This window comes from Convolutriloba macropyga, unplaced genomic scaffold (assembly GCF_964194025.1).
Source record: "Convolutriloba macropyga unplaced genomic scaffold, txConMacr16.3 SCAFFOLD_2382, whole genome shotgun sequence".
Lineage (NCBI taxonomy): Eukaryota > Metazoa > Xenacoelomorpha > Acoela > Convolutidae > Convolutriloba > Convolutriloba macropyga.
The window spans coordinates 22501-34878 of NW_027452919.1; the positions used below are offsets into that span (position 1 = coordinate 22501).

The 12378-nt window shown below is 34.5% G+C and overlaps 1 protein-coding gene across 1 annotated transcript; it reads right to left on the reverse strand.

Moving 5' to 3' along the window:
- Nucleotides 1-6573: 6573 nt before the first annotated feature.
- LOC142357900 (uncharacterized) lies at nucleotides 6574-11590 on the reverse strand (the record flags this gene model as incomplete). Its single annotated transcript, XM_075409390.1, has 2 exons — nucleotides 6574-6960; nucleotides 9171-11590. Coding segments are annotated over 2 exons (2607 nt in total), but the record flags the coding sequence as incomplete, so codon positions are not given.
- Between the last annotated feature and the right edge of the window lie 788 nt (nucleotides 11591-12378).

Below are 12378 nucleotides of genomic sequence, written 5' to 3' on the forward strand. Positions count from 1 at the left end.
ACCGATCGATATAATCATCGTGAGTGATATCATTAAAAAGCCTGTCCAGCTTAGAAAAATGAATTGAACAGAATTTGACTTTCTAGAGCGAGTTATCGATGTTTAATTTTTGTAAATATAAGACCAATTTGCGTTTTTTTAATTCACATTTTCCGGATCTTTTGCCTAAAGTTTCGACAATTTTGCTTAAATAAGTTAAAATTGTTAAGAATAGTGTTGCTGATTTCTGTTTTAAAGACAAAAAAATATTGTTGACTATTTTAATTTATTTATTTGGGCAAAAAAGTGGGCTAAATATTTCAAAACTCAGACTTCTTCATCAAAAATAGCACGATATAAATTCTTTAAACCACTTTAATTAAACTTGCCGGAAGTACAAACCAAAACATACTAACACAATCTTTGTAAACGCCTAGTGGACAACAGTTTCAGCACGGATAGTTTTGGACCTATCTAAGACTGTTACAATCCAAAAACAATTTTTTTGTATTAATTGAAGAACGAAGCATTTTAAGTCAAAGCTCACTGGTGATAGGTTCAACTGGCTTCCTAAGCAACTGCAAATTATTGTACCTATTTTTTACTTTAAAACTTTTGGTCGTTTTGATTTTGAAAACATTTTTTATAAAACAAACATTGGCTCATTGAACTTAGCCTCTACTTGTTTTCTTAATTAGGACAACATAAAGCTTAGTGTCAGCAAGCAAAAACAAAAATTTCATGTTCACAATGCTAAATAAATATCATTTTTTAAAAATAAATCAATGAAATAAAAGCACGTACCAAGGTGGACGGTAGATAAGCAATATCATGCTTTTTTGGTACCAACCGAATAGAGAACAAAGAGATTTTTGATTCACATATATATGACAGGGACAAAGGACGAAACCAACAGAGACTGACCAACGGAGACGGTTTCGCTCTAGGCAGGATATGCAAGGATCTAATACTAAAAAGCAAAATTATGCAAAAACAAGGCCAACAATTTCATTGTCGTATAATAGGACATTGTCGCTGAAGTAATGAACAAAATGCTGCATTTGATTGTCAGAGGAAAAATTTAAATCATATAAGCCCAATCGAAGAATGGAATTCAAGAGTTTTTATGAGATTGTTCATATATTCATTGTCAAGAGGATTATTATAGATCTTAGAGCAAGCTTAACCAATTTATATTTCTAAAATCTTTGAATAGGCAATATTCTAAGCAAATCGAAAAGAGGACCAACACGATCGAATTTAAGCAGAAAACAAATGTCTCGTATCAACTTATTTTGCAAAAGCTTGTGCACATTCAGTTCCAAATTTGAAGTACAACGGTACACCCAAATTCCGTTCCGCATTTTAGGCTTGATGTATACATTGTAGAATTTTAGCAAGTCCTGTTTATTTGTAAACTTACGAATCAAATAAGACAAACTAAGCAACTTGGATATAATGCAGTGTAAACTGTTAAAATGAGACTTACACTTCAAGTTTTTATCAACTATGACTCCTAAATACTTCACACTCGATACTGAAAGAAGAGTTTCAAAGTTGAGGCAAAGAAGTAATGCTTCTTCTTTCTAATGAAATAAAGTTCAATCTTTAATTTTTCTTGCGGTTTTACGATTTAATTTATTTCCTTCTGGATTTGATACTACTCGATCTCACATTTTTTATTCTCAGACATGGGGCTATTTTTCATGTTTTTTTTCTCGTTTTGTCCCATTATCACAGTTTTGAAGGTTCACTTGTCACATTATTGGTGTTCAAAAGAATGCACAATTGAAATTATTAAAATCGTTAAGGTATTCTTTATGGTTATAATGGCTTCGACTCCACTTTCTCGAAGAATTTAATCGACACTTTCACTTTTGTCTTTAACTGCCGTTTTCACTTTGTCTTTTTAGTCGTATGAAATTTTCTGGATAATGAAAAGTTTTGTTGGCTTTTTATGGAAAATTACAAGAGCCAATATTGCGATTTCAAAAGATAGCTCATGGCGTTCATGACTTTGAAAGCCATTTTTTTAAAAAGAAAAACACTTTGTATTATCGCAAATTTGTTCTTTTCATTGTCTATTTGTTACCTAGTCTCGTCAATTACAGTTCTTATAAGAAAATATTGGTGTGAAAGAAAGGTGTCACAAGGGATTGCTGTCGGAGAAGCTTTGTTTTTGAAGTACTTGATTATGACTTTACTGGCTTCGACACGGGATTTTCTTTTTTTAAAAACAGTCAATTAACTTTCATTTTTTGTCATCTTTGATGTTCTTTTTTGTAGATTCGCGGCATATTATGAATAATCAAAAGTCACAAGGGTTTTTTTTTGAAAGAGTAAACGACTGTAATGAATAACTTTTCTTTGTAGCTAATGGCGACTTCGGAAATAATTTTTTCTAAAATTAATTTTGCGTTTTTTTTCTGTTTATTTGTTACCTAGCCTCAATAATGAGAGGTCGCATTACATATTATTGGCGTGCGAAGAAAAAAAAAGCAATCAGTTGTATTTCGAGGGGCAAAATTTGGCTTTACTGCTTCGACAGCGTTTTCTGGCAAGTTTTAATTGAACTTTTGTTTGTTGTCTCTTGCAAAAAGACAGGTCTTAATACCGTCCTATAGAAGCATTGGTAATCACAGACTTTTTGGATTATTTCGGTGAATTGCTAATGGTTTTCAGTACTTTGAGATTTGTTGTCTTTAAAGATGTAAGCGAATTTTTTAACTTTACTTTTTTTCACCTTTTTTTTTAATTGTTACCGAACCTTAGCATGGACTGGTCCCAATTGTTTTCTCGTGAAATACAAGTTGTTTTTAAATGCTTCAGTTTTATCTGACGCTATTTTAACAGTTTTGATTCAGTTTTTTTAAAAAGGACATAAAGTATTGGATGTAACTAATATTTGTTGTTGTTGTTGTTGTTGTATAACTTTGCTGTACGTCTTGAATCTTTTTCTCAATAGTGGCAGATCTCATCAATCTAATGCAGCATTTTTTGTAATTGTTGTTTTGTTTTGTTTTGTGATCTTTTAGATGGTCATTTTTTCATACATCAGTTTTTTTTGAAAAATTCTTGACTTTTTGGAGCTTTTCTGTCTGTTCCTCATTTGGTTGACTATTATGCCAAAATTGTGAATGAGCGGGGTCGGAAAATTCTATGCGATCACACATTACCGACTCTGCTTGCCTTGCTTTAATTTAAGCTTATCAGATTATATAGCCAGTCACGTTTAAGCAATCGGCTAAAGCACAAATCGGCCAGCTCCTTTTGATTTTTTAAATCCGTTTTTCAAATTAGGTAATAGGACGCTGCAATAATACTTTTATAATATGCTAATATGCTCTGCTAACGTTAATACGACGTATATTTTAGAAGTTCAAGGAAATTTTTCTAGAAATGTTAGATTTAAAATGTTGCCGAAAATTAAGTTAAGAAAAAATAAAAATGAGCGTTGGAAAAATGAAATTTATTCAAGAAAAACAGTGTAGAGCTTGCTTATGTTGAATTTTAAGCTAGAAAATTTAACTTGATTTTTGTGAGACATTTTGACAATGCCCGCAATAATACATTTATACGAAGGCCCCTATATTTATCTATAATGGAAATAATGGATCATGCATCCGATCAATTTTTTTTAAATCGGTGCCACAAAACATTCCAAATTAACAATAAAAGTTCCATCATTTAGTTACAGTTTCAATTACCGATTCGAGTTTTGGTAAAAATTGTCACAAAAACAGAACAGATAATATCGCGGTTCAAATGGTTCTGTTCGTTTTCTTTGTTGAATTTGGAGACATCTTTTACCTCTTGAGGTAAAATTAATTTTTACACCGCTATTCACCGCTATTCTTACATTATTTTTTGCCAAAACCCGAACCGGGGCCAAGAAGATTATACGCAACGATTTAAATAAAAAAGTGATCCTAACTGTTCTCAAACTGTCATGACCAGATTGCCTTTAATGTTCTTACCTTAAATTACTTTTACCCTATTATATTTTTTAAACAAATTTTAATTCTTTTCTCATTGCTTATATTCTACCTTCTTCATTTGTTCTTTGTTTTACAACAACTCTGAACAATTACTGATGTACAACAATTTTGAGCAATCGTCACGGTGTTTTTTTGTTGACAAATTGCATTTGTAAACCCATCAGCTTCAGACTTTAAACTTAATTTGTAGCTTCACCTTTTGCTCATGTTTTTAGGAGTTTTTTATGAACTCTTGGTACCAAGGTTGAGGTCCCAGACCGAATGTTGATTTGTCCAGACCAAAATGAACGCACAAGGGGGTGTCGTGCATTCAAAATTACACGGTCTGGAAACACAATGAACGCACGAAAGTCGTGCATTGGTAACTTTGAACGCACGATAGTCTGGACATAGGCAACTTTGAACGCACGATTGTCTGGACATAGGCAACTTTGACCGCACGATAATCTGGACATAGGCAACTTTGAACGCACGATTGTCTGGACATAGGCAACTTTGAACGTACGATAATCTGGACATAGGCAACTTTGAACGCACGATAGTCTGGACATAGGCAACTTTGAACGCACGATAGTCTGGACATAGGCAACTCTCAACGCACGATAGTCTGGACATAGGCAACTTTGAACGCACAATAGTCTGATCAGAGGATGTTTTGAGTGCTAAAACAGGTAAAACAGGTAAAACAAGTGAGGTACTGTGGGAAAAAATCAACAGTTAAACTAACGAATAACTTTTTGAGATCTTCCATTATGTTTTGGGTGTGTTCCCATCCTCCTTCTCTCAACCAGGCTGGGGACCGGCTACGGCGGAGTAACGAACAAACAAACAACTATAGGAGATTTTGAGAAGAGCGTTAGGTAAAAACCAAGCTCAAACTCTATCTCCAAATAAAACGAAGCATAATAAATCGCTAAATGACTATAAAATAAACAACTATATTTAAAAATCGTTTCTCGCCAAATTCGCAAATTCCGCATGAAATACTAACTTTTTCCTAGTGAAAGTTTGACCATATGCCACTTTCCAGCCGTTTTCAAATTCACATGCGCCAGATAGTCTGATTACAGGATGAGGATGATAAAAAACATAAAATCGGAAAACTATCTCAAGTTGATCAAAAAAATAATCATATGAAATTCTCCAATATTTTTAGTACCGTTTTCCTCCTCTTTTCTCATCTGGACTGGGGACCGGCTACGGCAGAGTTACAAACAAACAATTATAAAAGAATTCAGTCCGAGCAAACAGTAAAAACATCGCCAAGCAACTAAATCATTCTCCAAGCAACAAAAAACAAAACAAAACAAAACGAAACGAAACGAAAACAAAACAAAACAAAACAAAACAAAGGAAAACAAAACAAAACAAAACAAAGGAAAACAAAACAAAACAAAACAAAACGAAACAAAACAAAACAAAGGAAAACAAAACAAAACAAAACGAAACGAAACGAACAAAACAAAGGAAAACAAAAAAAAAACAAAACAAAACACAACAAAACAAAACAAAACAAAACAAAATTGATATATTGCTAAGTTTTTCGTAGAATTATTTTTGAAAATTCTCTCATTTGTTATACAATTAGCTAAGAGTTATTCTTGTACCTTTTGCTGTGTATCCTGGCTATCTTATTTTGAGTATCTTGGTTTTTATAATTCAGGAAGGCAACCAAAATCTTAATACATTTCAGTTCTTGGTCTTTTGCTTACTTTTTAGTAGATTAAAAAAAAGGCTCATTGCAATCACGCTTGATTTAACCGGTAATTTTTGCCCTGTAATTTAACCAGTAATTTAAACATTGTGTAATTTTTCCTGTTAGCTACACTATGGTACCAAAAAGCTTAATGCAGAATAATTTCTGCTTCTTAAGCTCGATGTGTTGTCAGTAAGCATATAAGTTCACATGCACAAAAAGCATGTATTTTTGAAGAGGTTTTAATCTCGTTTTCTCTGCCTGCTCAGACTCAGAAAATATAAACATTTTTGGGGGTTTTAATGTTTCCTGGATTTCATACGCTGTAAAATGTGGATTTTTTAGAAGAAAAACAAAAAAAAGCGAAATAACATTTTCAGAAAAAAATCAATACCTGTAATATGTTTCGCGGCCAAATTTTGCACAAATACTAGCAGATTAATAGCCATGTATTTTTTCCCTGGCTATTGAGCAAACATCAGAAGTAGAGTTGAATTTCAGAATAGACTAAACTGAGATTTCCGTTTATCGAAAAAGTTGTTTCAAGGCGAAATACAATGAAATTGGAATGCGCATTTCTTGAAAAAAATTTGTGGAAAAATTTTTTTGACACAATGGAACAAGAGTTTTTGAAAATAATGGGTTAATTTAATTTTAAAAATTAATTTCAGACAAGTGATCAGTATGTGGGTATAAGAGTAGGAGGAGCTGAGTCCAACTGAAGTGATTGAAGCAGCGATTACAAAACGAGACTATTTTGGGAAAATTTGGAGAATGTGATGGATTTTGGTAAAAAATTGACACATAGGTGGTTAAAAGTTTGTAAGAAAGCTATCCAAACTGTCTATTAGACGCTAGAAAAAACGTAAAAGCTTAATGACGTGTTACTAGAGATCTGGATTGAGCTGAAAATAATGTTTTATTCGACGTTTTTGACGCAGATTTTTGGTACCATAGTGTTTTTGATTACAAAATCTTACAGCTACTCAGCACACAATAGGGCAACTTTTGTATTATAAAATAACGTTATTTTTAACGAAGAAGTTGGGATTAGTTTGTTTTCCAGAGTTTTCCTTTTGATCAGCAAATGCAAAGATAGTTTACTTCCCGAGTGCACCCTTCATCATCTTCATCATGAGGACAGACACCCGGAGGGAATCTTCCATGTCTGCTATCTGAGTGTTGAGACTCTCGTTCTCAGCTGACAGTTCCCGACAGCTGGCGTCTTTTTGCCTAATCTCCTGTCTGATCATGTCAGAATGTGCTTGGATTGCGTCCAGACGACCGCTAAAACAGATGCTGACACCCTAGTCTTTTTTTCAGTGCAGACATTCAACTTGAAACTATTACTCAACTTAGAAAAATATGTAATTACGTGTCATCTCAATATGACAGCTGAAGGAAGAGTCAATTGAAAAACAAATGAAAAGACCACGTTCGACCCAAATTAGCTACGAAAAGTTTGCAATTGTTCATATTCTCATTATCTATATACCAGAATATTGTATACGATTGTTTTTTTCTTGCTTTTAAATACTGGTGTTACGGTTCCCAATTTGCAGATTCAACATTTCACTTTTCTCTGCATTTTTCAAATTTCAGTTTTGTAGTCTTTATTTGGAGCTCTTCAGTGGGAGGTTTTGATTCCAAAATATTTAATTTGACCTTCATTCCAATTAAAAGCATTTTTGCTCTTTCATTTTTGTTTTTCTCGGTGGTATTGGATATCTCCGATGTCTTTTCTTTCAGCTCCACTTGAGGTTTAATCTTGTAAGCTAGGATCATATACCGGCAGAATTTTCTCTATTGTCTCCCCGTGTTGAGGAATTTCACTTGTAAGAAATCGTCGTTTTCTGATCGTTTTCCTTAGACAAAACGATTAAAGCCCTTACGTGGTAATCGTCGTTTTGTTCGTAATTTCGACGTTACTTTTATGTAAGAAATGATCGTTTTTTCATCGATATTTTTATGTAAGAAAACGACGAAAAAACGGCAGACCCACTGGGATTCGAACCTTTGACCTCCCAATTCAAAAGCTATTGCAATAACCACGGCGCTATCAAGCCCTTACTACACCTATGCTAAAAACGACTTTATAGAGAAAAACTAGTTCAAGAGCAAATAAACGACAAAAAACGATCAAAAAACGACTATTTCTTTTGAAAAAAACGGCGTACAAAACGACAACAAAACGACGAAGAAACGATAATTTTATTCACGTAAAAGACGACTTCAATGACGGAAACTAATGAAAACGAAAAAACGACGACAAAACGACGAAAGTGACGACCAAACGACGAAATAGACGAATTCTTACAAAAAGTTTGTCGTTTTTTGTCGTTGTCCTAAACACGGGTCTGGCTCTTTACCGTATGCCCGTATGAATTTGGGGCATCCGTTGATGTAGTTCGTGGTTCGTTTTTGTTCACAATGACAAATTGAAAACTTTTGTTCTCGCGGGAACAGAATAAAAATAAGCTAGAGTTACATATGAACTAAAAAATTATTACATAGGGTTTCAATCTGTAACACATGCAGAGTCTAAGCGTCCAGGAGCTTAATATAGTCTACTTAGTAAATCATAGTCAAGAACAAGTGTTTTTCAGATATGATTGATCGTTCGGTTTTGTGGTGACACCCTATACTTCAGCATCACACAACGACAAGGAGTTAGCTAAAAATGAAGCATGCAAGAAAGAGTTCAAATCAGAAATGCCCAAAGGATCGTTTCCGTTTGTGCCCCCCCCCCCCCAGCTTAGTGGACGCATCTTATTTGCACACCCCCCAAACGCACGTGTCATTTTTTTAATAATGATTTTTTATCTAATGGCGCGTGCTCTGAAACTGGGGGGGGGGGGGCATAACGTACTGGGGCACAAACGGAAAAGATCCGCCCAAAGTTATAATTGTTCTAATTTTTGCTCTATCTCTCTCTCACTGTCATTTCTTTCTTCCTTCTTTTCTCTTTAGGTTGTAAAATCCAATTACCTGGATAAATCAGCAGCGGAATCATTCAATGTTCTAAAAGTGTTTTGAATTTTATTAAATAATCATTAAATAGTTCACAAGCTGATTGAATTTGCAAATTTTTCTCAAACAATGTCCCAAAATCATCTCAACTTAAATTTCTGAACCCAGATTAAATTCTATTCGCTTCAGTCCTTCAAAAAAATATATAATGGAAACACAAGCATCTGCTTGTTGGTTTAGATTTTTTTTTTGCAAAAAATGGTTTTTACTAAATTGAAATAACTGAACATTTATCATTGTTTTTCTTTCAAATTCAGGATCCCCATTTTCAACTTTAAATCTGAAAATAATCTTGTATGTTTAATTTTGCCTGGGAAAAGTGGGTCACCACTTGAACAATTAAATGAGGAAGTTTTTTTAATTCCAATAATTCCTGTCAAATCCCAAAAGAGTTAGCCTTTATCTGCCAATATCCTATTAATTGCCAAAAAATGCAATCCAATTTCACTGAGAACTCAATTTGGTACCTGAAAGTATTTTCGAGCTCCATGATAGTTTTGCGGGATTCCTCTTCAATTATATTCTTCTCCTCTTCTGAGTTTTGCAGCTGTTTTTCCATGAACATCTTCTCACGCTCGTATGAGTCTTTCAAACTCGTCAGTTTCGACACCTCATCCAAAAGCTTCTGTTTTTCCTGCGATGTCTGTTTAACCTGGCCACTTAACTTGTGAATTGTCTTTTGTAGTTCAGTCCTTTCTTGGTCTGTTTTTTCTTCAATATCTTTCAAACTGGCTCGTAGTTTAGAGGAATCGTTAACTGATTTCTCTGTTTCTTGATCCAAAGCCCTCTGCAGATGCTCAATTTCAAGTCCAAGAGTGGTTTCAACTTTAGTCTTCTCGTAACCAAAACTTTTACATTCGGAGGCTAATTTATCATTCGTCTTTTTGAGACTCGCGATTTCTTTTTCCAGTTCAACCTTGACCACTGAAAACTGTTCTTGACGACTCTTGAAGTCGATTTTGATATCATTTTTAGCCGATTCAAGTTTCTGCAGATACTCTTTTGTCATGGCTATTTTGGAGTTTTCGGCAGCTTCGAGGGATCGGTGAAGTTTTTCTATTTCGCCTTTGAATGATTTGATTTCATTTTGGTGTTGTTCGTTTAATTGTCGTTTCTCGTCAGAGGCGAGGATCTTTTGTCGTTCTTTATCATCTGACATTTTGCGGACGGCAGCTTCGGCTTCGCGCTTCGTTTTCACGTTTTCGGTCTGCATAGAACGAATTTGATCCTCAAATTTACGAGTCTCGACTATAAGTTCCGCCTCTTTCTGTTTTAATTGGCGCTCAAAATCCTTCGCAATACCTTCATTTTTGTCATTTTTTGCAGTAAGTTGTTCCTTTTCAACTCTAAACTCGTCTTTTAGGTTCTGAATCGAGTTTTGTGTATGCTCCTTTTTGGCTTCCGATTCGTTTTTGAATCCCTCAATTGTCTGATTAGCGCGTTTGAGTTCATTTTTCAGGTCAACAATTTGAGATTTCAAATTTTCTAATTGTGAAGTCTTTTCATCGTCCAAATTTTGCAAATCATTCTGCAAAACTTTTATTTGGTTTTCATAAGATTCCTGTTCCGATTTGAACTCCGTTATAACTGAAAATTTTTCCTGTTTTAGGTTTTCGATTTCAGACTTCAAGTCTTGAGTTTCTCGATCAAATTGAGTTTTCCAGTATTCGCGATCTTCGGTCACTCGTGAAACTTTTGATTCCAACATTTCGCTCTCTTTTTTGTGACCTTCGCGAAGAGTTTTCAGTGAATTTTCGAGATCTTCAACTGACTCTTCTCGTTTTTTGATTTCTTCACGTAAATTTTTGCTTGATTTTTCAAGATCACTTTTGTGGTCCGAAATCATTTTTGCTACAGTTTCTGAATGTTCTTTGTCTTTAGCTTTTAACGCATCCGTGAGTTCTTTAATTTCGCGAGAAACACTTGCAAATTCTCGTTCGCGCTCTAATCGATTGTTGTGCTTTGTTTCATTTTCAGAAGTCTTCAAAGCTAAAATTTGATCTTGCAGCGACTTTATTTCAGCATCTTTTTTGCCGACTTCCTGCAGGTAATTTTTGGAGTTCTTTTCAATCTCCAATTTTGCATCATGAAGTCGAGTCTCCTTTTGGGCGTAAACACTAGCGTGACCCTTTTCCATTTCAGAAATTCTCTCTTCCAAGGTTTTTTTCTCTTTTTGAAGTTCGTTTATGACGTCACACTTGTCTCTCACAGCTGCAGAAATCCGTTCTGATAATTCTGAATTAGCACGTTTAACCTCGGCAGCTTGTTGGCTTTTGAATGAGGCAATTTCGGATTTAAATCTTATCTCATCTTCATCTTTTGCTCTTTTCAAGTCCAAAACCTCGTTTCGCAGCCGAGTGTTCTCTGCTTTCAAATGATCAAACGAGTTTTCACGTTCGTCTTTCAACCTCCGCAGTTCGGCATCCAAAATTGCAATCTGTTTAACTTTGTTTGCCAGATTTTCATCATTGTCGGAAATTTTTCGTCTCGTTTCGTGCAATTCGATATCCATTTGGCTATTTTCTCTGACAATTCGACCATTTTTGTCTTTTTCTATCTCCAAATCTCTCTGTAGGTTCGACAGTTGCTCGAGATATTTCTGCTGGCTTTTGTCTTTCTCCAATTTTAGAGAGCTTAGCTGGGACTCGAATTGGGTTCTCGATTCCATGAAGTCTTTTTGAAGGGATTTGTATTTGATTTCGACTGCGTTTGTGAGACGCTGTGATTCTGTAATGATTTCTTTGCATTTGGAGTCTGAGTCCTTCAGGAGGTGCTCCAGAGTAACGACCTTTTGGACAAGAGTGGCATTTTCTTGGCGAAGTTGTCCATTATCTTCATACACTTTTGATCTTCGAGCGTTGAGCTGGTTGAAATCCTCCAGTGTAGACTACATTAAAAAGGAACACAAGCATATTGATTAAAGAAAGATAATATCGGCATCTCGTCGTCATAACCCCGATTCTCGTCGTCATAACCCACAAAATTTTTAAGACTATATATAGCTGGGATATATGAGCTGGGTTATGCTGAGTTTGTTCTCAAAAAATATTTGATTGGGTTAATTTTGTTTTCGTTATTTTGTAAATGTACTCTGATTAGTAAGAAAAGATCTTTTTTTCTGCCTGAATAAATGGGAGAGAGCATATGGGAAAAAGGACTAATATTTTTAGAGAAAAATGCCGACGAATACTTTTCCCTTATTGTTATACTGAACATAAAATTGCTGTCTGTTGTGTCATCAAAACAATTAAAGATGCTTGCTAAATTTGACATTTGAGTTGAATAATAATTTTAGTTGTCGTAATAGTTGTCACAGTTGTCAGAGTTTTAGTTTCTTTGAAACCACGAAGACTGTAACAAAAATATTTTTTAAAGCATTGTTTCCAATAAGGAGGCTCGTTAAAGTGCGATTGCAAAGATCGTTCCAACCTCGCTCATTCATATTTTGATTAATTTGTCTCCCAAAGGAGGAGATAGACAACTTTCAAAACTCACGTAATCTTCGAAAAAATTGGCGTTTGAGTTCAAAAAAATAGTTACAAATTCAAACTCTTCGTGGAATTGAACAATGCTAAACGATTATGCGACAGCACAACAAAACCAAACAGAAATAAAATAAAGCAAAATATACGACAAAAACACAACATCTGTAATGAAAAACACTTAGTAACACAA